Source organism: Muntiacus reevesi, chromosome X (assembly GCF_963930625.1).
Source record: "Muntiacus reevesi chromosome X, mMunRee1.1, whole genome shotgun sequence".
Taxonomy (NCBI): domain Eukaryota; kingdom Metazoa; phylum Chordata; class Mammalia; order Artiodactyla; family Cervidae; genus Muntiacus; species Muntiacus reevesi.
The window spans coordinates 61,859,082-61,883,366 of NC_089271.1; the positions used below are offsets into that span (position 1 = coordinate 61,859,082).

General features: G+C 51.1%; 1 protein-coding gene across 9 annotated transcripts; it reads left to right on the forward strand.

Annotated features, from left to right (window-relative positions):
• Positions 1-1,498: 1,498 nt before the first annotated feature.
• Positions 1,499-24,015, forward strand: MED12 (mediator complex subunit 12). 9 transcript variants are annotated; one of them, XM_065915308.1, is made up of 46 exons: positions 1,499-1,788; positions 2,320-2,424; positions 2,632-2,823; positions 2,960-3,116; positions 4,170-4,351; positions 4,541-4,651; positions 4,766-5,020; positions 5,392-5,538; positions 5,700-5,799; positions 5,930-6,066; positions 6,429-6,560; positions 6,899-7,025; positions 7,480-7,709; positions 8,213-8,293; positions 8,429-8,599; positions 8,802-8,946; positions 9,113-9,163; positions 9,485-9,603; positions 9,795-9,938; positions 10,373-10,536; positions 10,740-10,871; positions 11,291-11,518; positions 11,695-11,839; positions 12,006-12,126; positions 12,484-12,585; positions 12,686-12,799; positions 13,048-13,223; positions 13,404-13,583; positions 14,636-14,707; positions 15,149-15,282; positions 15,451-15,612; positions 15,850-15,961; positions 16,119-16,208; positions 16,645-16,754; positions 16,986-17,121; positions 17,357-17,518; positions 18,404-18,865; positions 19,069-19,219; positions 19,375-19,580; positions 19,739-19,813; positions 19,906-19,960; positions 20,036-20,123; positions 22,130-22,358; positions 23,150-23,284; positions 23,456-23,537; positions 23,744-24,015. In XM_065915308.1, exons 1-46 carry the CDS (start codon positions 1,690-1,692, stop codon positions 23,785-23,787), a joined length of 6,552 nt encoding a protein of 2,183 aa, XP_065771380.1. In that variant the 5' UTR covers positions 1,499-1,689; the 3' UTR covers positions 23,788-24,015. The 9 variants fall into 9 exon arrangements, with proteins under 9 accessions (XP_065771380.1, XP_065771377.1, XP_065771383.1 ...); XM_065915311.1 differs by having other exon boundaries at positions 1,500-1,788; positions 18,491-18,865; XM_065915305.1 differs by having other exon boundaries at positions 19,906-20,123; positions 23,153-23,284.
• Positions 24,016-24,285: the final 270 nt, after the last annotated feature.

Below are 24,285 nucleotides of genomic sequence, written 5' to 3' on the forward strand. Positions count from 1 at the left end.
CCAGCATCAGGGTCTTTTCAAATGAGTCAGTTTTTTGCATCAGGTGGCCAAAGAATTGGAGTTTCAGCTCCAACATCAGTCCTTCCAATGAACACCCAGGACTGATCTCCTTTAGGATGGACTGGTTGGATCTCCTTGCAGTCCAAGGGACTCTCAAGAATCTTCTCCAGGCGAGGGTGGGTTGATCTGAGAGAACAGCATCAAAACATGTATATTATCAAGTGTGAAACAGATCACCAGTCCAGGTTGGATGCATGAGACAAGTGCTCGGGGCTGGGGCACTGGGATGACCCAGAGGGATGGGATGGGGAGGGAGGTGGGAGGGGGGTTCAGGATGGGGAACACATATAAATCCATGGCTGATTCATGTCAATGTAAGGCAAAAACCACTACAATATTGTAAAGTAATTAAAAAAAAAAGAATCTTCTCCAACACCATAGTTCAAAAGCATCAATTCTTCAGTGCTCAGCTTTCTTTATAGACCAACTCTCACATCCATACATGACCACTGGAAAAAACATAGCTTGGACTAGACGGACCTTTGTTGACAAAGTAACGTCTCTGCTTTTTAATATGCTGTCTAGGTTGGTCATAACTTTCTTTCCAAGGAGTAAGCGTCTTTTAATTTCATGGCTGCAATCACCATCTGCAGTGATTTTGGAGCCCCCCAAAATAAAGTCAGCCACTGCTTCCACTGTTTCCCCATCTATTTCTCGTGAAGTGATGGGACCAGATGCCATGATCTTAGTTTTCTGAATGTTGAGCTTTAAGCCAACTTTTTCACTCTCCTCTTTCACTTTCATCAAGAGGTTCTTTAGTTCTTCAATTTCTGCCCTAAGGGTGGTGTCATCTGCATATCTGAGGTTATTGATATTTCTCCTGGCAATCTTGACTCCAGCTTGTGCTTCTTCCAGCCCAGCGCTTCTCATGATGTACTGCATATAAGTTAAATAAGCAGGGTGACAATATACAGCCTTGACGTACTCCTTTTCTTAGAAATTATCTATTTTGTATATCTCTATGCGCATTTTTTCTGGGAAGAAGGGCCTTAGCTTCCATCAGCATTTTAAAGGAATTGCGAAACACAAGAGGTTAAGAACCTCAGTCATGGACCATAAAGACCTTGAGGGATTAGAGCCGACCTTTCAGGGTTTAACACGTGCTTTCTCATGCATATATAGTTTCTAATCTTCTCAATAGTCCCTTAAAGGAGGTGTTAGTAGTATACCTATTTTTCAGATGCGAAAACGAAGAAGCGGTTGAAAAAGGGAAGAGTTCCTACAGACGACCTAGCCCTTAGAACCCAGTTCCAGTAGGAGCTCGTCACCTCGCCCTCCTCCCACCTCGCAGGTTCGTATTCCCAGCGCAGCACACGACTGGCGGACGCTGCAGGAATCTTGACTGAGTGAAATCCACCTCCCGCGGCGGGCACCGAAAAGCTCCGGGGGCGCGGAGCTCCGCCCCACGCCGGGCTGGGCCCGCCCCCGCTGCGGTCGGTATTGTCAGACGGTTCCCGGCGTCCCTCGGTTTCCCTCGGTAGTTTCCGGCAAAGATCGGGAGTTTCTAACGTGCCCCTTGTAGTCTCTCGGCTGCCGTCCTCGCCACCGCCGCCCCTCTTTCGGCTCCCTCTCCCCCTCCCCCCCGCGGCCGGGCCCGACTGGCGCCTCTGGCGCTACGGGCTGGGCAAGATGGCGGCCTTCGGGATCTTGAGCTACGAACACCGGCCCCTGAAGCGGCCGCGGCTGGGGCCTCCTGATGTGTACCCTCAAGATCCCAAACAGAAGGAGGTGAGTTCGGAAATTCGGGCTCCCAGGGGGCCAGGGGCCAGCGATCGGCATAGGAGGAAGCACTGATGGCTCAGGGAAGCGGGGGCGGGGCGGCTCCGTGGGAGCGAAAGTCCCGAAAGGGGGAAGAGTAAAGTGGGCTGGTATCGGAGAGTAAGACCTGGGGGAGGTGGGGGCTGGTTCCTGGACTAGAACCGGGAGTGATGTTGGGGCCACGTTGGAGGCGCCCCCTCTACACACACACACCCCAGAAAGTTGTCTGAGACGGCTGGGTGAACTAAGGCTGCTTGTAAACTCGCAGGGGAAAAGTGCTGTTGAGCGAGCTCTGGGGGATTGGGAATCTTAGTACTGTGGGGGTGAGGGTGGGGTCCAAATGAATATAAGAGATTATTTTTAAATAACAATGTGTTATCTACTCCCCAGTCCTCTTCCTATTTTTTTCCACCCGTGTTCCCTTCTCTTCTGCCCTCTTCCACCACCACCACCTCCTCTCCCAAGGAAGAAAAAAGCTAAAATGTTGTTTTCCTACCTCAGGATGAATTAACTGCCTTGAATGTAAAACAAGGTTTCAATAACCAGCCCGCTGTCTCTGGGGATGAACATGGCACCGCCAAGAATGTCAACTTTAATCCTGCCAAGGTGAGACAACACTGTCAGGCTGAAGGAAAAGGCTGGAAGAATCTGAGAGGGAGCAAAGACCCTGGGTTGGGAAGACATAAAGGGATGACCTAAAGGGTGGTGTTTTCCTTCGTAACCTAATGCTACCACATTGGCATTTGCCCATCAAAGGCACATCCACCTTTCTGCCCCTTAATCCCACCCTGAGGTGTAGTTTTCTTCCCTCAGATCAGTTCCAACTTCAGCAGCATCATTGCAGAGAAGTTACGTTGTAACACCCTCTCTGACACTGGTCGAAGGAAGCCCCAAGTGAACCAGAAGGACAACTTCTGGCTGGTGACTGCACGATCCCAGAGTGCCATTAACACTTGGTTTACCGATCTGGCTGGCACCAAGCCACTCACACAACTAGCCAAAAAGGTGAGGTACTGTTTCCTATTCTTCAGGCCAAAGAGGGGAACATGAGTACCAAGTACCCTCTGATTCTCAGATTGAAATACACGGGTGTCAGCTCACTGGGGTGAGAGAGGTCTCACTGTTTGCAATGTCCATTCAGGTCCCCATTTTCAGTAAGAAGGAAGAAGTGTTTGGGTACTTAGCCAAATACACAGTGCCTGTGATGCGGGCCGCCTGGCTCATTAAGATGACCTGTGCCTACTATGCAGCAATCTCAGAGACCAAGGTTAAGAAGAGACATGTTGACCCCTTCACAGGTGAGTAACTCCTAATACCAGGGGTCTTACCACTAATCACTTCAAAGAGTGGTAGAGAAGCCTTGAAATTACCCTCCTTCCTCATCTATATTCCTTGCTTCTGCTTGTATCTTGCGTTCACTCAGTAAACATCAAGTGTCTTGAATATCTACTGTATGTGTACTGGGCTATAAAGATAATCACTACCTAATCCCTGCCCTTAGGATGCTTATAGTCTAGTAGGGATGCTAAGGCCTCTGTACAAATCCCATAATTAAATATAGAAACATAGTGTCAAAAGCAGAGGCAGGGGCTTCCTTGGTGGCTCAGTGGTAAAGAATCCACCTGCCAGTGCAGGAGACATGGGTTTGATCCCTGATCTGGAAGATCCCACATGCCTTGGAGCAACTAAGTCTGTGAGCCACAATTATTGAGCCTGTGCTCTGGAGCCCATGTGCCCCAACTACTGAAGCCTGCACACCCTAGAGCCCGTGGTCTACAAAAGAAGTCACTGCAATGAGAAGCCTGTACTCCACCACTAGAGACTAGCCCCACTTACCACAATCAGAGAAGCTTGCATGCAGCAATGAAGACCCAGAGCAGCCAAAAATAAATAAATAATATTATGTAATATTAAAAAAGTGGAGGCAGAAGTTTCTTTGAGAATTCAGTGAACAGAAAGGTTATTTTCTTTTGGGGAACCTGGAAAGGCTTTAGGAAGGTGACATTTGTTTTTTTGTTTGTTTTGTTTTAATTTATTTTGTTGAAGTATAGTTGATTTATACTGTTGTGTTAGTTTCTGGTGTACATCAAAGTGATTCAATTATACATATGTGTGTGTGTTTATCTATATTCTTTTTTGCATTCTTTTCCATTATAGCTTATTATAGAATATCAAATGTAGTTCCCTGTGCTATACAGTAGGACCTTGTTGTTGAAGGTGGCATTTGACTAGAGCCTATACGGGGATGAATAGGATTTAGAAACATGGTGACTGGGAGTGGGGGTGGGGGACAGAAGGTGTTCTAAGCAGAGGGACACTGTAAAATAGCCATCTTCCCATCTTTTTTCTAGAATGGACTCAGATCATCACCAAGTGCTTATGGGAGCAGCTTCAAAAGATGGCTGAATACTACCGGCCAGGACCTGCTGGAAGTGGGGGCTGTGGCTCCACTATAGGGCCCTTGCCCCATGATGTTGAGATGGCAATCCGGCAGTGGGACTACAATGAGAAGCTGGCCATGTTCATGTTTCAGGTAGGAAGGAGAGTGTGTCATGTGTGGCATGGAAATGAGCCTGACCTCATACTCTACCAACATGGAGCAGAGTCCATCTGCCACCTTGCCCCACTCGTGGTTTTCCTCATCCTTTCATTTACTTTCTCTGCCTCATCTCTAATCGTCCCTGTTCAAAACTCATCCCCTTCCCACCCCTGGTGTCCATAGGACGGAATGCTGGACAGACATGAGTTCCTGACCTGGGTACTTGAGTGTTTTGAGAAAATCCGCCCTGGAGAGGATGAATTGCTTAAACTGTTGCTGCCTTTGCTGCTTCGAGTAAGGCCTAGGATTTGGGGGGGGGAGGTCTCAGGAGGATTTGAGGAGATATAAGGCACAAGAGCTGTGTCCCTTGGAGAGAACTGGGGGGGTTTGATCATCATGTCTTCACAGTACTCTGGAGAGTTTGTTCAGTCTGCGTACCTCTCCCGCCGCCTTGCCTACTTCTGTACACGGAGACTGGCCCTGCAGCTGGACGGTGTGAGCAGTCACTCATCTCATGTGATGTCCGCTCAGTCGACAAGCACACTGCCTACCACCCCTGCTCCTCAGCCCCCAACTAGCAGCACGCCCTCTACACCCTTTAGTGACCTGCTTATGTGCCCTCAGCACCGGCCCCTAGTTTTTGGCCTCAGCTGTATCCTTCAGGTAGGTACTGGGTGGTCCCATGAAAGTATTCATATTAAAAGGCATCTTGAGAAGAGTCAGGTGCTTCTCCTGGAAAATGGGAGTGATTCTAACTTGGGGGCAAAAGTAGGCACTGAGAATTTGCTTGGAAATTGTTGGCTTCTCATTCATGGGGTGTTAGTTCCTTTTCAGTTAATACCCATCCAAGCCTAAATAGCAGACCCAAAGCCTTTAGGAGGGTAGATGAGGAGAGGGGCTCAGAGATGGGAGTGGTGCCACCCCAGGGACTCAGAATGACCTTGGATCAGAAGCCAAAGGGTGGGGTCTTACAGTGGGCTTCTAGACAGGTAGCCATGGAAACCGAGTTTGACTTAGCTGTTTCTGTCTGGCAGACCATCCTCCTGTGTTGTCCTAGTGCCCTGGTTTGGCACTATTCACTGACTGATAGTCGAATCAAGACTGGCTCACCACTTGACCACCTGCCTATTGCGCCCTCCAACCTGCCCATGCCAGAGGGTAACAGTGCCTTCACTCAACAGGTAAGTCTGACCAATAGCCTGGTACCCCCAGGGGACTGGGATGTGAGAGAAGTTACTTGTTCAGAAATAGTGACCTAGCGCCTGCTTCTGTTCTTTTAGCCTAGAGCCCTGGCCTTTTTTTTTTATGCCTTACTACATCCTTAAAGCCCTCCTTTTTGCAGGTCCGTGCAAAGTTGCGGGAGATCGAGCAACAGATCAAGGAACGAGGACAGGCCGTTGAGGTTCGCTGGTCTTTTGATAAGTGCCAGGAAGCTACTGCAGGTGGGTGCCAGAAGACAGACAGTAAGAAGAATGTTTGAGGAAAGGATCAGGATGGTAAGAACATACAGATCTGAGAGTTGGTGTAGACCAGGCCTCTAGTTAAGTCTCCTTTACCACTTTTCCTCTTTAGGCTTCACCATTGGACGAGTACTCCATACTTTGGAAGTGTTGGACAGCCATAGTTTTGAACGCTCTGACTTCAGCAACTCTCTCGATTCCCTCTGTAATCGAATCTTTGGATTGGGGCCTAGCAAGGATGGGCACGAGGTAATAAGCAAGAAGGGGAAGAGAAGTGAAACAGAGCAAAAGCACCAGTATATATGAGGGGAAAGTGTGGTGAGGCATTGAAGCCAGAGGATGTCTGAAGAGACAACCCATCTTACTGAGCCTAGGATATTTTAAGATGGAGTCTGCTGCAGCTGCTAAGTCACTTCAGTCATGTCCGACTCTGTGAGACCCCATGGACTGCAGGCTACCAGGCTCCTCTGTCCATGGGATTTTCCAGGCAAGAGTACTGGAGTGGGGTGCCATTGCCTTCTCCAAAGATGGAGTTTAGTTGCTGGGAAATTGGAACTTGGTTCTTTGTCCTCAACTCTACCTTACTTACCCTATCTTCCTTTGGTCTCCAGATCTCCTCAGATGATGATGCAGTGGTATCATTACTGTGTGAATGGGCTGTCAGCTGCAAGCGTTCTGGTCGGCATCGAGCGATGGTGGTAGCCAAGCTGCTGGAGAAGAGACAGGCAGAGATTGAGGCTGAGGTTAGGGGCAGCCCATGGGGCAGTGGCAGTTGGGATCAAAGCCAGATTGAGCTGGTAGTGGGACCAAAGTTGAAATTGTGAGAGTGAAGAAGTGGTAGAAAATGTACAGGGAAAGTTGAGGACATAAGGCAAAAGTAGAAAGGAGTGGAACCATGTAAGAGTTGAGTAGCGGCCAAGGTGCAATTGGGAGATGGTAAAGAAAATGGGAGTCAGGGGAGGGGAGTGGAAGTAAAAACCTTGGGGATGGAGGCAAAACAGTCAGTAGTTCAAGGATTGCACATGGGCAAGTGAAGAAATAGTTGAAACCCACTCTTACAGTCTGTTCTTTCATCTTACAGCGCTGTGGAGAATCAGAAGCTGCAGATGAGAAGGGTTCCATTGCCTCTGGCTCCCTTTCTGCTCCCAGTGCTCCCATTTTCCAAGATGTCCTCTTACAGTTTCTGGATACACAGGCTCCCATGCTGAGTATGGACCTGCCACTCTCTGGTTCCCTCTGCCTAGACTCAGCCATCCTGTCATCAGAAAGCATAGTGAAGGGCCTTCTGGGATATATTTCGGTCTTGAGCTCTAAGCATAATGACTTTTGGACATAATTCTAGTCTTTGATCATCTTACAGTTCAACAGAGTGGAAAAATAAAGACAAGAATAAGAATGAGAGCATGCAGTTGACGCATTTTCATGTATAAATAGTAGAGATGCTGTATTCCTTTAGGAGACGGTGTGTGGGGTAGAAGGTGGGGTAGGATAACCAACGACACTTCGTCCCTCAATAGTTTTGGTTTTGTTGGTTTTTTTTTTTGAGTCATTCCTATTCTTGTCTACTTCAGGTACTTAGGAGCACCATGCCTTCGGTGTATTTCTTTCTGCCTGTCTCTTTTGTGCTCCTCTAACTCATCTTTTCTCCTTCCCTGTCTCCAGCGGACCCCCGAAGTGAGAGTGAGCGAGTGGAATTCTTTAACTTGGTACTGCTGTTCTGTGAACTGATTCGACATGATGTTTTCTCCCACAACATGTACACTTGCACCCTCATCTCCCGAGGGGACCTTGCCTTCGGAGCCCCTGGTCCCCGGCCTCCCTCTCCCTTTGATGACCCAGCTGATGACCCAGAGCGCAAGGAGGCTGAGGGCAGTAGCAGCAGCAAGCTGGAGGTGAGTGAGCTTTTCCTTGTCCTAGATTGTTTCTTCTTGACAGTCCCATCTTCCTGGCTCCGGGAGTCCTCTGAGAATCCTTTACCAAGTAAGGAGGGTAGGATTTGCTTAGTGCTTTGCAGTTTAGCAAGCACTCTCAAGTTATTTTTTTTTTTCATTTGATTCTCACAACATACCTGTGAGGTATTGTTTTTCTTTTGGGGGGAGCTGTGTCACACAGCTTGCAGGATCTTAGTTGCCCAACCAGGGACCACGGCAGTAAATGTGCCGAGTCTTTGCCACTGGACCACCAGGGAATTCCCCCCCATGAGGTATCCTTATCCTCATTTTAAAGCTGAGAGAAACCAAGGCCTGCAGAGGTTAAGGGACCAGTCAAGGCTTGGATCTGGAACCAGTGCTTTTCCCAGTATGGGCTCCTCTCTTCGACTCCAATCAACCATTCGAGATGGTGGGGAGCAGCTCCTCAGGGCTAAAGCAGCTTCACTTCTGTTCTCTACACTCAGGATCCAGGGCTCTCAGAGTCTATGGACATTGACCCTAGCTCCAGTGTGCTCTTTGAGGACATGGAGAAGCCTGATTTCTCAGTAAGTTACATACTGGTGTGGAAGCATCCAGCTCCTGAGGTCCTTCTGTTACTCCACTTTGGGGAGTTTCTTTATGCGCCCTCCTCAATCCCTTTGTCTTCCTCTAAATGTTCTGCACTTTCACCTTTCTCTTAGTTGTTCTCCCCCACTATGCCCTGTGAGGGGAAGGGCAGTCCATCCCCTGAGAAACCAGATGTTGAGAAGGAGGTGAAGCCCCCACCCAAGGAGAAGCTAGAAGGAACCCTTGGGGTTCTTTATGACCAGCCGCGGCATGTGCAGTATGCCACACACTTTCCCATCCCCCAGGTACCGTTCGCCAACACCTTCCGGCCCTCTGTTCTGAGCCCAGGTTTCTGTCCAAGGACTTTGCCAAGGGGTTGGAGCTGTTCTTGAGGGTGTGGTATGCTGGGAAGGGTTGGAGTGCTGGGGTGCTGAGGGGCATGGAGCATGCTTTTGAGAGGAGGGAGAGTGATCCCTGCTGGAGTCTGATGGTGCCGCTGGGATGCAGGAGGAGTCATGCAGCCATGAGTGCAACCAGCGGTTGGTCGTACTGTTTGGGGTGGGAAAGCAGCGAGATGATGCCCGCCATGCCATCAAGAAAATTACCAAGGATATCCTGAAGGTTCTGAACCGCAAGGGGACAGCAGAAACTGGTGGGTTTGAGGCACCTGAAATGGATCTCCCCCAAAGAACACCTTAGTCAGTCTTCCCTTCCCCAGCATAGGGAACTCCCAGTCATGTCCCAATGTCCTGTCTCTTGGAGTCTCCTGAGAGCTCTAGTCCTTTTGAAACTTCCCCCCTCATTCCCCCCCTCTGCAGACCAGCTTGCTCCTATTGTGCCTCTGAATCCTGGAGACCTGACATTCTTAGGTACCTCACAGTAAGCCCCATACTACCCGCCCTCCCTCTCCCTTCCCTCCCTCAACCTAGCACCTCCCTGTATGTACTCCTCTAAGGTCCACATAGTCTGTGGTCCTCCAAACCTTTGCTTCACTGTTCCCTTCCCTTCATCCCTCCCCCACCCCTTCCTTGACCCTCCCTTCCCGTCTTCCCTCTTCCTTCCTTCCCTTCCTCCCTCCCTCCCTTCCTTCCCCTTTCCCTCCCCACCATAGCCTTCTCTCCATACCCCCCACCCCCAGTTACCTGGTTATCTTTCCTGTCCTAACTGGTTCCTTTCAACTGTCCCCTCAGGTGGGGAAGATGGACAGAAGCGGCGACGAAACCGACCTGAAGCTTTTCCCACTGCCGAGGATATCTTTGCTAAGTTCCAGCACCTTTCACATTATGACCAACACCAGGTCACGGCTCAGGTGTGGGCCTAAGTCCAGCCCCCTTCCCACATTCTGGTCTCCTTGTCCTGTTTTCCTTCTCTCCTTATCTTTTTTCTCCCCCAGGCAGGCTAAGCCTCCTGTATTCACCCCCTTTCCCCATCATCCTTTCCTGCTGCCCTGGTTCTTCTCACCTCTCTCCACTCCCATCTCACTCCCACTGCCCTTATCAGGTCTCCCGGAATGTTCTGGAGCAGATCACGAGCTTTGCCCTTGGCATGTCGTACCACTTGCCTCTGGTGCAGCATGTGCAGTTTATCTTCGACCTCATGGAATATTCACTCAGCATCAGTGGCCTCATCGACTTTGCCATTCAGGTGGGGAAGTTAGGGAGATGAGGGAGGAGGGAGTTTGTGCAGTACAGGGTCACAAGGACAAGAGCAGAGGCTCAAGCCAGTGTCCCAGGTTATTTGGAGGGACCAAAAGGCTAGTGTTGGGGGAGTGGCCCCTGAGCTAAGCCAGCAGGAATAGAGACTCAAGTGCTCCCTGGGGAGGCCCAAGAGATGGATTAGAGCACTGGGCACAGACTGTCCTTCCACTGTGGACTTCACAGGATTGTATCCTGGACACTGGGTAGATCATTGATGTGGCTTGTCGTTAATAGAATAAAGGGCAGTGGCATATGCCACTGGGGCCCTTCCAGGCTGAGGCGTCTCTAGCAGGAAGGGGCTCCAGTTTTCTTACAGGAAGGGGAATGATGTATAACATTCGAGGCCTCTTCTTATTTCTCAACCCCCACTTGCTCTGCTAGCTGCTGAATGAACTGAGTGTAGTCGAGGCCGAACTGCTTCTCAAATCCTCAGATCTGGTGGGCAGCTACACCACTAGCCTGTGCCTGTGCATCGTGGCTGTCCTGCGCCACTATCACGCCTGCCTCATCCTCAACCAGGACCAGATGGCACAGGTCTTTGAGGGGTAAGTGGGGTTTCAGAATAACCAAAACCCATGGGGTCCCGGTGAAGGCTGTTGGAAATGACCTGCAGAGAACACATAGGGCTCTCACAATGCAGAAGTGCATGCCTTCCTGGTAGGGAGGGGAGAGAACATTGTGGAGGGACAGGAATCTTGGTGCCCAGACCTGCCATTGCTCCAGGCACGACCTTGTCCCTTCTTGACAGGCTGTGTGGCGTAGTCAAGCATGGGATGAACCGGTCTGATGGTTCCTCTGCAGAACGCTGTATCCTTGCATATCTCTATGATCTGTACACCTCCTGTAGCCATTTAAAGAGCAAATTTGGGGAACTCTTCAGGTAAGAGAGGTGGAAGGTAAGGGGTAGAGAGTGGGGCCTCATCCCATCTCCTCGCTACTGCCCAACTCAGGAGCAGAACACAGCCTACCACCCTGCTGTGTCTGCAGGGTCATTTGGGGACAGTGTCCTCTTAAGTGTTCTTGGTCCCCGAGAGTGGGCCTCCTTCCTCATCAGCCTTGCTTCCAGCCCATGCCTGCAGGGCCCACGCTCCTCCCCGCTTCCTGGGGCCCCTGTGCCTTACCCTCACTGGGTTTCTTTCCTGCCCCGTTGGTTGGCTTTGTCCCATTTCCCCTCTTCTTGCCTTAAGGGCCTTGGTCCCTCATTTTCTCCTTTTTGTCCATTTCTCCTCTTTCCTGACCATCCCTCTGACTCACTAGCACTTCCTCAATACTGCTCTCTCCTCTCCCCTACCCCTTCAGTGACTTCTGCTCCAAGGTGAAGAACACCATCTACTGCAATGTGGAGCCATCAGAGTCCAACATGCGCTGGGCACCCGAGTTCATGATCGACACTTTAGAGAACCCCGCCGCTCACACCTTCACCTACACGGGGCTAGGCAAGAGTCTTAGTGAGAACCCTGCTAACCGCTACAGCTTTGTCTGCAATGCCCTTATGCACGTCTGTGTGGGGCACCATGATTCGGATAGGTATGGGGCGTACTGAGTGAGGCATGGGCACCACGCTCCCGCCTGATGTTGGGAGGGATGACTTGCCTGGGAGGTACCACAACCTTGGTTATAGCCGGGGTAGAGATGAAAAGTTAATGAGTCTGAGGTTTTGCCGGAACAGGGTTTTTGCTGAGGGCATTTGTACTTTTCCCCAGGGTGAATGACATCGCCATCCTGTGTGCAGAGCTGACCGGCTATTGCAAGTCACTGAGTGCAGAGTGGCTGGGAGTGCTTAAGGCCTTGTGCTGCTCCTCTAACAATGGCACTTGTGGTTTCAACGACCTCCTCTGCAATGTAGATGTGAGACTGGGGGTGGGGGTGCACTGGGCAGTCCCCAGGGCAGGAGTCTGCTCCCAGTGACTGTGAGAGTGGAGGGACAGCTTTTTGCAGAATGGAGGCCCAGCACCCCGAGTAGGAGAACTTTCTTCACACTGAGTCCTGGTGTGTGTCTGCTGTTTTCCTCCAGGTCAGTGACCTGTCTTTTCACGACTCCCTGGCCACTTTTGTTGCCATCCTCATCGCTCGGCAGTGTTTGCTTCTGGAGGATTTGATTCGCTGTGCGGCCATCCCTTCACTCCTTAATGCTGGTAAACTACCAATTCGTGACCCCTAGAAAGTCTAGACCCCCAATGTCAATACACACTCAATGACCATACTCTCCTTGTTCAATGTGGGGCTCCTGGTGGCACCAGAGGCCAATTCTGTTGTGTGCCTCAGGCTGGGAGGGGCCTCTTTCTGACCCTGCACCTGTATCCCTAGTTTTTCCTGTTCCTGACCCATCCAGGTTCTCCCCTCTACACCATAGAACAGTTGGCTCCCTCACCTCTCCTCCAGTGTGTAATCTCCTTTTGCCTGACCTCAGCCACCCTTTTAGTGCCTCACCACCCACAAACTCACATATAGCCCACCTTCATCCTTTCCCCTCCTCTGTGTCTTCTCTATAGCTTGCAGTGAACAGGACTCTGAGCCAGGGGCCCGACTTACCTGCCGCATCCTCCTCCACCTTTTCAAGACACCTCAACTCAATCCTTGCCAATCAGATGGAAGTAAGTGACTCCATCCAAGGTAGCCTGCCAAGGAAAGTGTGGCTACCCTACCCCCACCGTTTCTACTTTGGCTTCCCCTGACTTCAGCTCTCTCCTCCAGACAAGCCTACTGTAGGAATCCGCTCCTCCTGTGACCGCCACCTGCTGGCTGCCTCCCAGAACCGCATCGTGGATGGAGCTGTGTTTGCTGTTCTCAAGGCTGTGTTTGTACTTGGTATGGGGGTAGGAAGAGTGGTGCCAAAAGTGTGTATAGGGTGGAGCGCCAGCTAAACTACAAAGGACAGTCTTTCTCTCTCCTAAAGGTGGTCTCTCTGACCTTTTTGGAGGAGAGGAAGGAGGGAAGTATGTTTCTGTCCCATAGGGCAGGATTTGGGGAGTGCTGCTTCTGTGGCTCTGGGGCAGGTCTCCACACAGCATTGGGATCTCACTTTGCCCTCCGTATCTCCCACCCATGAACCGCAGGGGATGCGGAACTGAAGGGTTCGGGCTTCACTGTAACAGGAGGAACAGAAGAACTTCCAGAGGAGGAGGGAGGAGGTGGCAGTGGTGGTCGGAGGCAGGGTGGCCGCAACATCTCTGTGGAGACAGCCAGTCTGGATGTCTATGCCAAGTACGTGCTACGCAGCATCTGCCAGCAGGTCAGTCTCACCTTCTCCCGAAGACCTCTTAAGTGCTGCTATATAATATAGTCCTGTTCCCTGTCATGATCACACCACCTCCCTGCCATACCTCTTGTCCCTCACCAACCCCTGGTTCATCCCCCTTATTCCTAACCCCCTCACTGGTTGCCCCAGTCCCCTGATTCTTGGCTTCCTCAGGAATGGGTAGGAGAACGTTGCCTTAAATCACTGTGTGAGGACAGCAATGACCTGCAAGACCCAGTGTTGAGCAGTGCCCAGGCCCAGCGCCTCATGCAGCTTATCTGCTACCCACATCGGCTGCTGGACAACGAGGATGGGGAAAACCCACAGCGGCAACGCATTAAGCGTATTCTCCAGGTAGGCCAAGGTGACGGGGGCCTTGGAGGAAGCAGTGGGGCCTGAACCTGGGGTGAAATGATGGGAACCTTGAGAGAAAAAGAGAGGGGGAATAAGTAGGAAGATTAACGAGGATATGGACAAAAGGTGGTGAGAGAAACAGCTCCAGCATGGGTTTTGAAGTCAGGCCAATATGGTCTAGACTCAAGAGTGAACCATTGGGTGAGGGCACACAATTGGCTGGAGTAGGGCTTTGGCTTATCAGTGGGAGACAGAGCATCTGGGAGGTCTAGGTTTTGGTCTTATGTGTCTGGCATGTCGGTCATAGCTCAGTGACGAGTAGTAATGCTGTTGGAAAGCTACTGCTCATTGAGTGGCTGCTTCATGCTGGGTACTGTGCTCAGTAATCTACATAGATTTCCTCAGTTAGTCTTTACAACCCTGTGGAGTAAGTATGAATATCCCTGTTTGAGTATCAATGAAACTGAGGCTTGAAGAGGTTAAGTAACTTGCCCGAGGTTCAGTAACTCATGCAGCTGGTAAGTTTAGAGTCAGTATAGGAGCCCAGGTCTGCCTGCACCCTTCCTGCCTCACCACACTGCTGCAGACATTCATGTGACTGGGGGGTGGAAAAATAAAGCTGTTGAGGAAAACCTAAAGGAATGAGGCCTCTTCAGCTGAGAGAAGATAATGCCTCAGAGAGATTAACTAAGACTAGCCCTCGGGTCTGTAAAGGACTTTGAAAACAGGAGTGGCAAGCCTCAACGTCAACATCAAAGATTTAAGTTAAGCATTAAGCAGAACTTCCTGATGCTGAGGAATGTGAGGCTCTGGAGCAGGAAACTGGGGAAGATGTGAAATTTTTCCAAAACCACTTTTGAAATAGGAAAGATTTTTTTCAGCCATTTTGGATTATTTACGTGTGATCTTTCCTAAAGAGTGGAAGTTGAGGGCCCTTTCAGACCTCCAGGCATATGTGATTCAAGGTTATGAGAGATCAGGGGCTGGCATCAGGGTACTAAGTGGCTGGGATGACACAGTGATGACTAGCTTGCTGATGGGGTCTGTCACAGAACTTGGACCAGTGGACCATGCGCCAGTCTTCGTTGGAACTGCAGCTCATGATCAAGCAGACCCCTAACAATGTGAGTGGTTCCCAGACCCTCTCCCATACTCACTTCCAACAATATGTATCAGGGAAGAGGGCTGCCATAGAAGAGCCTAGGTTCTACCTTTGGGTTCTGGAGATAAGAGAGGATGGGAAGATGGTGGATGTGTGGAGTCGATGATAAGGGGCATGGGTTGAGAGTGCTGGGGCTGTGAGCTGTGGGGAAGGTTGGCAGCTGTGGTAGTAGAGCTGTTTCTGTGGCCACAACTGTAAGGGGGTATGTAAAGAAGACAGTGGGGCACTGGAGAAGTACTACAAGGTGGTGGAGGGCATGACGCCCAACAGAGTTGTGTCCCTACCCTCCCATCAGCCTCCACGGGTGCCTTCCTCTGTCCTCATCTCCTATCTCTCCTACTATCTCTTTGCCTTTGGCAGCAGCTAACCTATTTACCTGCCCTGTACCTTTCATCCTCCTTAGGAGATGAACTCCCTCTTAGAGAACATCGCCAAGGCCACAATCGAGGTTTTCCAGCAGTCTGCAGAGACAGGGTCATCTTCTGGAAATGCTGCAAGCAACATGCCCAGCAGCAGCAAGACCAAGCCTGTGCTCAGGTTGAGTAGAAATGTGTTAGGACCCATCCACTTCTGAGTTTTCTCTTCCAGTAGTGTAAATGATTTCAGCTGCCCGGAGATGTCAGGCATTTCCATCTAGAAAAGAGAGGAGGGATTGTTCCAGCTTTGCCTGGCTCCTCTGTAACCCTGCGTGTGCCATCTCTCCAGCTCCCTAGAACGCTCCGGTGTATGGCTGGTGGCTCCTCTCATTGCCAAACTGCCCACCTCAGTCCAGGGGCATGTGTTAAAGGCTGCTGGGGAAGAGTTAGAGAAGGGCCAGCACCTGGACTCCTCTTCCCACAAAGAACGTGATCGACAAAAGCAAAAGAGGTAAAGCGGCAGTTGTGGGGCTGGGATTGCAGAGTGGAAAGGAGAGGAGGCCCAGGGAGGAAGAGAAGTTGGGGCAAAGAGGTGAGGATCAAAATCAGAAAAACGTACAATCGGAGGAGAAGAGAGATGGTCAAACAAGAGGCTAGATCTTAAAAGAGTAGAGTTGGGGGCTTGGAGGAATGAGGTTGGAAGTTGCCTGACCTAGTCCTGTTCTTTTTCTTCTCCTCCCGTCTCTAGCATGTCCCTGTTGAGCCAGCAGCCCTTCTTATCCCTGGTGCTGACATGTCTGAAGGGCCAGGATGAGCAGCGTGAGGGACTCCTTACCTCCCTCTACAGCCAGGTCCACCAGGTATGGGTCTTTGGGCCTGGAGCTAGGCAGGAGGGCAGAGGAGGATGCAGCCAAGAGGCCACTTATGTACTCTTAATCTTCAGTATTTTCTGACAAGAACACCCTGTTTGACACGACGAAATCCCTGAGTTGTGTGTTGTACTTGTTTCTGTCTTAGATTGTGAATAATTGGAGAGATGACCAGTATTTAGACGATTGCAAACCAAAGCAGCTAATGCATGAGGCACTCAAATTGCGACTCAACCTGGTGAGAGGGGAAGCTGGGAAGAAGGAGGAAAAGGGTGGAGCTAGGACCTCAGACAAAGAAGCCCCAGCCCAGGGAGGCAAGAATGCAGATGAGGACCCAGGCTCGCCTGGATCTTCATGTATTAACCCAACTCTCCTAGAGGACGTGGGACCTGAAAGTGGTTAAGGAGACTGTATCCTTGCAGGGACCCTGCCTCAGTATTGTAGATTCTGGCTGGGCCTGAGAAGCCCTAGACACCTATTGTGAAGTGTTCAATGAGATCCTGGATGTCCTTTGGTCCAACTCCATCATTATATAAGTAAGGAAACCAAGGCCTAGAGAGGTCGAGAATTAAATCATTGGCCTGAGATCATGTAGCCCAGGTTCTAATCTGAGTTTCCTTAAAGGCTGGCTTCCGCCCCTGAGCCATCTGACTGACTTGTTGTGGCCCCGGCAGGTGGGGGGCATGTTTGACACGGTGCAGCGCAGCACCCAGCAGACCACGGAGTGGGCTGTGCTCCTCCTGGATATCATCATCAGCGGCACTGTCGACATGCAGTCCAACAAGTAAAGCATCCCCCTCCCCTCCCTCCACTTTCATCCCCAAGAGGAGCCCCTCCCCCCAACCAGGTGCATGACCGTGGCAGTAGATGTGGCTGACACTTTGGGCTCTGAAGTTCAGGATCTGGGGTTTCTTACACGGTTTGGGTGCCTGCTCCCTGCTCATGTCCGAGCTGGCCATCTCTGTCTGTCTGAAACACTTTCTCCTCTGGTTTTCTCCCTGGCTTCCTGCTATAGCGAGCTCTTCACCACTGTCCTGGACATGCTAAGTGTGCTCATCAATGGGACCCTAGCTGCGGATATGTCCAGCATCTCCCAGGGCAGCATGGAGGAAAACAAACGTGCCTACATGAACCTGGTGAAGAAGCTGCGGGTAAGCGGAGGGAGCGAAGCCTAGAGGCCTCCTCCCTCTTTCTTGAGGGAGTCCAGCCTCAGTGATATCATCCTGCCCCCCTACCCTTCCCTCACACATCTGTGTCTTCTTTGTTACTTGTTTAGTGAGGATTTACTGAGGGTTTCTTCGGGCCAGCTTCTATGCTGGCCCCTGAGAGGTCCCATTCCTATTTCCTGTGTCCTGAAACTCTTGTCCTGTCTTCTTGTGCCTGCAGAAAGAATTGGCAGAACGCCAGTCAGATAGTCTGGAAAAAGTTTACCAGCTGCTGCCACTGCCCAAGCCAACTCGAGATGTGATCACGTGTGAGCCGCAGGGCTCCCTTATTGACACCAAGGGCAACAAGATTGCTGGCTTCGACTCTATCTTCAAGAAGGAGGCACGTTCCATTATCTTCCTACCCCCTGCTTCCTGCCTCCCACCTTTGTTCCCCTTTGGGCCAGAACTTCCCCTGCTTTTACCTTGTAGCTGCAACAAGTCCATCGGGATCCATGAGGAAGCAAGAACTGTCACTGGGGTGTTGAGATAATCACTTAATTTTCCTCAAGTATCTTCTCCCTGTCTTGGGAGTCTCATTCTCTTTCCTTGGTCTCTCCTTTCACCCCTCCCCACTACCCATCATCCTCACCTCCTTTGTACCTGCCACCCATTTCTCAGCACCCCAGTCTCTTTCCTCTGCCCCACCCACAGCCCATTCTGCTCCACCCCAACCTGCACCCCACCTATCTGCCTGGCCAATGGCCCACAATCTCTTTAATCCCTGCATCTCTTTCTTCCCATCCACCTATCTCAGCATAGTTTTCTCTGTCCCCTCTTTCTGTGAGTTGCAGTATTTATTGAGTAGTCATCATCATTGTGTGTAGTAGAGGGAGAGGAGAATAGGATCTGGGGTTCCAAATCTGAAGCCCAACCTGTTCCTATAGGTGTTCTCTTCATTGTTTTTCTGCTTATTTGTCTCTGTCTATCTTTCTGTGTCTCTCTCTCTTTCTCTGTCTCTCTCTCGGCCTGTCTCTCTCTTCCTGTTTTTCTCGCTCTCCCTGTCTCTCTGACTGCCTTCAGTCTCTCACTGCCTTTTCTTTCTCTGCCTTCCTGTTTCTATATCTGTCTCCCTCTGACTGTCAGTGTCTGTCTCTGTCTCCCTCTGCTCCCTACCATCCCCTCTTCATTCTCCCTCCCCTGTGTGTATATCCATGTCTATCTGTCTTCCTCTCACCATCTTCCCTGAATCTACCCATGAACTTTTTTTTTCTTTTGTTGCCAACAGATACTTTTCCCTCTCCTGCAAGCCTTCAAGGTCTGTGTTGTAATTTCCAAGTTTCAGCAGCTCACTATTTCTCATTTTCTGGAGCAGGGTCTTCAGGTTTCCACCAAACAAAAGCTCTCTCCCTGGGATCTTTTTGAGGGCTTGAAGCCATCAGCGCCACTATCTTGGGGCTGGTTTGGAACAGTCCGGGTGGACCGGCGCGTGGCCCGTGGAGAGGAGCAGCAGCGGCTGCTGCTGTACCACACACACCTGAGGCCCCGGCCCCGCGCCTACTACCTGGAGCCACTGCCACTGCCTCCAGAAGATGAGGAACCCCCTGCCCCCACCCTGTTAGAGCCTGAAAAAAAGGCTCCAGAGCCCCCCAAAACTGACAAACCTGGAGCTGCTCCACCCAGCACTGAGGAACGCAAGAAGAAGTCCACTAAGGGCAAGAAGCGCAGCCAGCCTGCCGCCAAGACGGAAGTGAGCACTGCTGCTGCCGTCCCCGTGCATGTCTTTCCCAGCCCCCCTCTCTTCCTGATCCTGGTTGTGGGAGGGCTGGGGGCATTTGAGGAAGGGGTACTTTTAGAATTAAAACAATGAGCCACATAGCTCCACCTCCTGCTCTGCCCTCCTTTCCCACTTGACCCCAGCCCTCTCACCTTCCTCCCCTGTCGTTCACACAGGACTATGGAATGGGCCCAGGCCGAAGCGGCCCCTACGGAGTGACAGTGCCTCCAGACCTCCTGCACCATGCCAACCCTGGCTCCATCTCTCACCTTAGCTACAGGCAGAGCTCCATAGGCCTCTACACCCAGAACCAGCCACTGCCAGCAGGTGAGTACCAGCCACTGGGTGCAAGGGACTGACCCAGACATTCCTCCCATCTGAAGGGTGATGCCACTTCTCCCAGGAGCTATGGATGCGTGGGGCGCTGAGCAGGGGACGGAGGGACAAAGAGCCTAAAGAGGTCAGCCGGCTCCCCTTTCCAGGTGGCCCCCGCGTGGACCCATACCGCCCCATGCGGTTACCGATGCAGAAGCTGCCTACCCGCCCACCTTACCCTGGAGTGCTGCCCACGACCATGACTGGTGTCATGGGACTGGAACCTGGCTCCTACAAGACATCTGTGTACCGACAGCAGCAGCCTACAGCGCCCCAAGGACAGCGCCTTCGCCAACAGCTCCAGGCAAAGATAGTGAGAGGGGCCGTAGGGAGGGCCGTCAGGGAGAGGGGCTTTTGAAGGTCACAGGAATTTGGGGTCTTCACAAGGACATGCTGAGTGGGAGATGCAAGAAATGAGGTGGCAGAAAGCATTTCCAGAGTTTGAGTTTGTTTCCTTTTTCCCTCTAACAGAGTCAGGGGATGTTGGGACAGTCATCTGTCCATCAGATGACTCCCAGTTCTACGTACGGTTTGCAGACCTCCCAGGTAAGGGTGCAAAATGGGGAGACTTGGGGAGCTTGAGGCAGGCTGGTCTGCACACCCCTGGCTCTGACACCTGCTCTCTTCCTCCCCTCCAGGGCTATACTCCTTATGTTTCTCATGTGGGATTGCAGCAACACACAGGCCCTGCAGGTACCATGGTGCCCCCCAGCTACTCCAGCCAGCCTTACCAGAGCACCCACCCTTCTACCAATCCTACTCTTGTAGATCCTACTCGCCACCTGCAGCAGCGGCCCAGTGGCTATGTGCACCAGCAGGCCCCAACCTACGGACATGGGCTGACCTCCACTCAAAGGTACCCAAGTGAGCCAGAGATGGCGGAGACACTGAGGCTTTCGATTTGGGAAAACCTGGGCCTGGATGTGGTGAGACTAGTCAGAACTTTTGGAGGCATTAAGAGCACGTACCTGGCCACTTGGCCTGTCGACATAAAATGCCAGAGCTGGAAGGGGAACTGGTGGCCAGTACTCTCATGCCTGCTTCCCAACATTTCTTTGAGAACCGAAGAGGATAAATCACTTATATGCTTATGAGAAGGAAAGACCTGGAGTTCATAGATGCAGTGTGTGGGAAGGAGTCATTTAGCTACCATTAGAGCAGTTTAGTGCTGGAATGGACCAGCGAACACATCCTCCCACCTTACTGAATGTAAGTTAGGCCTTAAGACATTGTAATCGTGTCTTGAGGTTCTGCAGCTTAGGGTTGAGAACACTGGGGGTGGACCAGAAGAAAAGTCCCTTACTTAGAGGTACTGATTAAGTGCCCATTGTGTGGCCAGCACTATACTAGGACCAGGTGGGGTGAGGAAAGCTATTTGAAAAAAAATCCAAAGTCCTTCACCACACAGAATTTTTGCTCTAGCTGGGAAGAAGAGACTTATTCAGAAGAGTACCTAGACAATGTGGTAATGAAAGATACAATCAGCTGTGCAGTTGGGTGCTGTGAAATAAAATGGGAATTCAGGAAAAGTGGAGGATGATATCATTGTGGGCCTGAGTCATCAGAGAAAGTTTCATGAAGGAGGTCAGACTTGAGTTGGCCTTTGAAGGATAGCTGTGATTTGGATTTGTGGGGAAGAGGAGAAGGAGGGGGATCCCAGTAGAGGACGTAGCATTAACAAAGACATGTAGGGTGGCTGGGAGGACAGGCAGGAGAAGAGCTTGGCTAGAGTTTAAGATTCATGCCAGGGACGGAGTAGGGATAGGTTGGGAGTGGACAGGTTGAGAGAGAGCTTGGAATGCTTGGCACAGGGTTGAGACACAATCCCAGAAAGTGCTCTTGATCAGGAAAATGATGTGATGATTTGGGTATGTTGAGAAATTAATGTGGGTCTCATGGAGAGGATGGGTTTCCCTTATAGCTCAGTTGGTGAAGAATCTGCCTGCCAATGCAGGAGACCTGGGTTTGATTCCTGGGTTGGGAAGATCCCCTGGAGAAGGAAATGGCAACCCACTCCAGTATTCCTACCTAGAGAATCCCATGGACAGAAGAGCCTGGCAGGCTACTGTCCATGGGGTCACAAGAGCAGGACATGACTTTGCAACTAAACCACCACCACGTGGAGAGGATGCAAAGGGAAGGAGACAGAAGACTTTAGACAGGGACCCAGCCAGTAACCAATTGAGGTGAAGTAAAGATTGGGGTCAGGAAAGTGTAAGGAGCAGTAGAACTTAGCAGTCTTCAAGACCCTGACAATAGTAATAAGTTGAACAACCTCAGTGAGTGTTGATAGAATAGCTAGCCTATGCTCAGGCTGTGTTTCATTTTCATAAGAGAAAAACAGCTACAATAGAATTGAAAAATCCCTAACCATGAAGGTTGCTGCTGCTGCTAAGTCGCCTCAGTCGTGTCCGACTCTGTGCAACCCCATAGACGGCAGCCCACCAGGCTCTGCCGTCCCTGGGATTCTCCAGGCAAGAACACTGGAGTGGGTTGCCATTTCCTTCTCCAATGCATGAAAGTGAAAAGTGAAAGTGAAGTCGCTCAGTTGTGTCTGACTCTTAGCGACCCCATGATCAGCCTACCAGGCTCCTCTGTCCATGGGGTTTTCCAGGCAAGAGTACTGGAGTGGGGTACCATTGCCTTCTCCGACCATGAAGGTTAGGAGACACTATAAGTAGGGAGTTGTCTTTGCTTCTCATTCCCCAACTTAGTAATCTGTCAGAAGCCAAAAAGGCTCTTCTGGTTGGTGACAGAAGTGAATGAAATGGCTTGTTGGTGTTTCTTTGGGGTCAGAGACCTGGGGCTCATCTGACCCTCTCCCCCGACAGCCTTGATCTCTGCCTCTCCTTGTCTTTATAGGTTTTCCCACCAGACACTGCAGCAAACACCCATGATAGGCACCATGACCCCACTGGGCCCCCAGGGTGTCCAGGCCGGCATCCGGTCGGCTTCCATCCTACCTGAGCAGCAGCAGCAGCAGCAGCAGCAGCAACAGCAGCAGCAACAGCAGCAACAACAGCAGCAGCAGCAGCAGCAGCAGCAACAGTACCATATCCGGCAGCAGCAGCAGCAGCAGCAGATCCTGCGGGTAAGGCCCTGGGATTTCATCTGGGACCTGGGAGACCTAGGAGGAGGAGGATGGGGAAGAGGGCAAGGAGAGGCACAGGCTCTTCTGGGTGGTTCTCCTATTATATAGAGTGAAGTAAGTCAGAAAGAGAAAAACAAATGTCATATATTAACACGTATATGTGGAATCTAGAAACATGGTACTGATGAACCTTTTCTCAGGGCAGCAGTAGAGATGCAGACATGGAGAACAAACTTGTGGACACAATCAGAGGGATTGAGAGGGTGGGATGAATTGAGAGAGTAGCACTGAAAAACATATAAAATTGCTATATGACTCATGGAGCTCAAACCTGGTGCTCTGTGACAACCTGGAGGGGTGGGAAGGGGGTGAAAGGGAAGTTCAAGAGGGAGGGGGCATATGTACACCTATGGCTGATTCATGTTGATGTATGGCAGAAATCAAACAAATATTATAAAGCAACTATTCTTCAATATAAATAGATTTTTAAAAAAAGATGAAAAGATAGTGGCAGTGCAAGTACCTTAAGTACCTGCAGGGGAGCTGGCACGTAGTGGCGCCTTGAGAAGCTAGTTCCCTCCCTCCCCCCTTTTCCAGGGGTCCTAGTTGGAGAGAGTTGGGGGTCATCTGCTGGGCACTCCAGATTAGATTTTCTCTGCAGCTGCCTGAGCAGGGAAGGCAGCAGACCCAGAGTTCCCTGTGCTTCCTCTGCTCTCCCTGTCCCTGTCCCTCCACCACTGAGGTTCAGCCCCTTGCTCTCCTTACATGGATCTCTTCTGTCTTCACGGCAGCAGCAGCAGCAGCAGCAACAGCAGCAGCAGCAACAGCAGCAGCAGCAGCAGCAGCAACAGCAGCAGCAACAGGCACACCAGCAGCAGCAGCAGCAGGCGGCACCGCCTCAGCCCCAGCCCCAGTCCCAGCCCCAGGTAGCTGCTGGGCTCCAGCCCCCACCCCCCGCCCCCAGTGGGGCGGCAGCATGTGCAGCTAGGGAGAGGCAGGAGGCAAGCCCAGGCCCTCTACAGGGCAGGGGGGACGTGAAGATGGAGAAGGATGGGGAACATTCGAGTTCCATCTTCCATGTCCTGTTTTCATCTCAGTTCCAGCGCCAGGGGCTTCAGCAGACACAGCAACAACAACAGACAGCAGCTTTGGTCCGGCAGCTCCAACAACAGCTCTCTAGTAAGCCTGCCTTCCTCCCCAAGGAGTGCCCCCACAGAATAACTTGGGGAGCGGGAGAGGGGTGGAGAGTAGAGGTCAAAGTAGCTGAGGTGATTGCTTCAGGCCCAGCTTGTGGGGGGAAGCATTGCCTGAGCGACTCTCCTCATGCTTGGCTCCCCTCACCCCTGCTTGGCTGCCCATCCCTGATAGTCTCTGGTTTTTCACAGACACCCAGCCACAGCCTAGTACCAACATATTCGGACGCTACTGAGCCACCTGGAGGAACTGCTTGTGCACTGGATGTGGCCCCACCGTTTCCTCTTAATTCCCAGTCCTCTTCCCGGGCTAGCACCAGTAGTGGTTGGGGCTGTTCCCTTAGGCTCCATTTTTAATGAGTTTTTAGTATTTTTGTTAATGTGAGGCATTGAGCTGTTGGGTTTTGTATATTATTTATATAGAGACCCCAGAGCTGTTGCACCCAATACACAGAGCTTCTTTGCAAAGCAAGTGTGTGAATCTGCGTGTCCGGGAAGGGTGGGCTCTTGGAAGGGTGTGGGGGCTGGACCAGCAAGTCAGCACCTTCATTCTGTTCAGATCATCTCTCCTGTTCACCTTCTACCCCCTACATTTCTGAATTCTAATTGGGTTGCTATCATCTCTTCCTTTCTCTAACCTGGCAACACATTAAGACTTGGAGCCTTAGTCTCTCAATAAGGGCAGCTCATCTTCTTATCTAGATGGTGTGACTTCTGTATAGCTTGTCTCCATG

Excerpts from the sequence above, each read along its gene's own strand:
- MED12 (XM_065915304.1), top strand. The coding sequence starts at position 1,690 with ATGGCGGCCTTCGGGATCTTGAGCTACGAACACCGGCCCCTGAAGCGG. Across the intron at positions 19,814-19,905 it reads ACGGTTTGCAGACCTCCCAG|GGCTATACTCCTTATGTTTC; the intron begins GTAAGGGTGCAA and ends CCTCCCCTCCAG. Across the intron at positions 22,359-23,149 it reads AGCAGCAGCAGATCCTGCGG|CAGCAGCAGCAGCAGCAACA; the intron begins GTAAGGCCCTGG and ends TCTTCACGGCAG.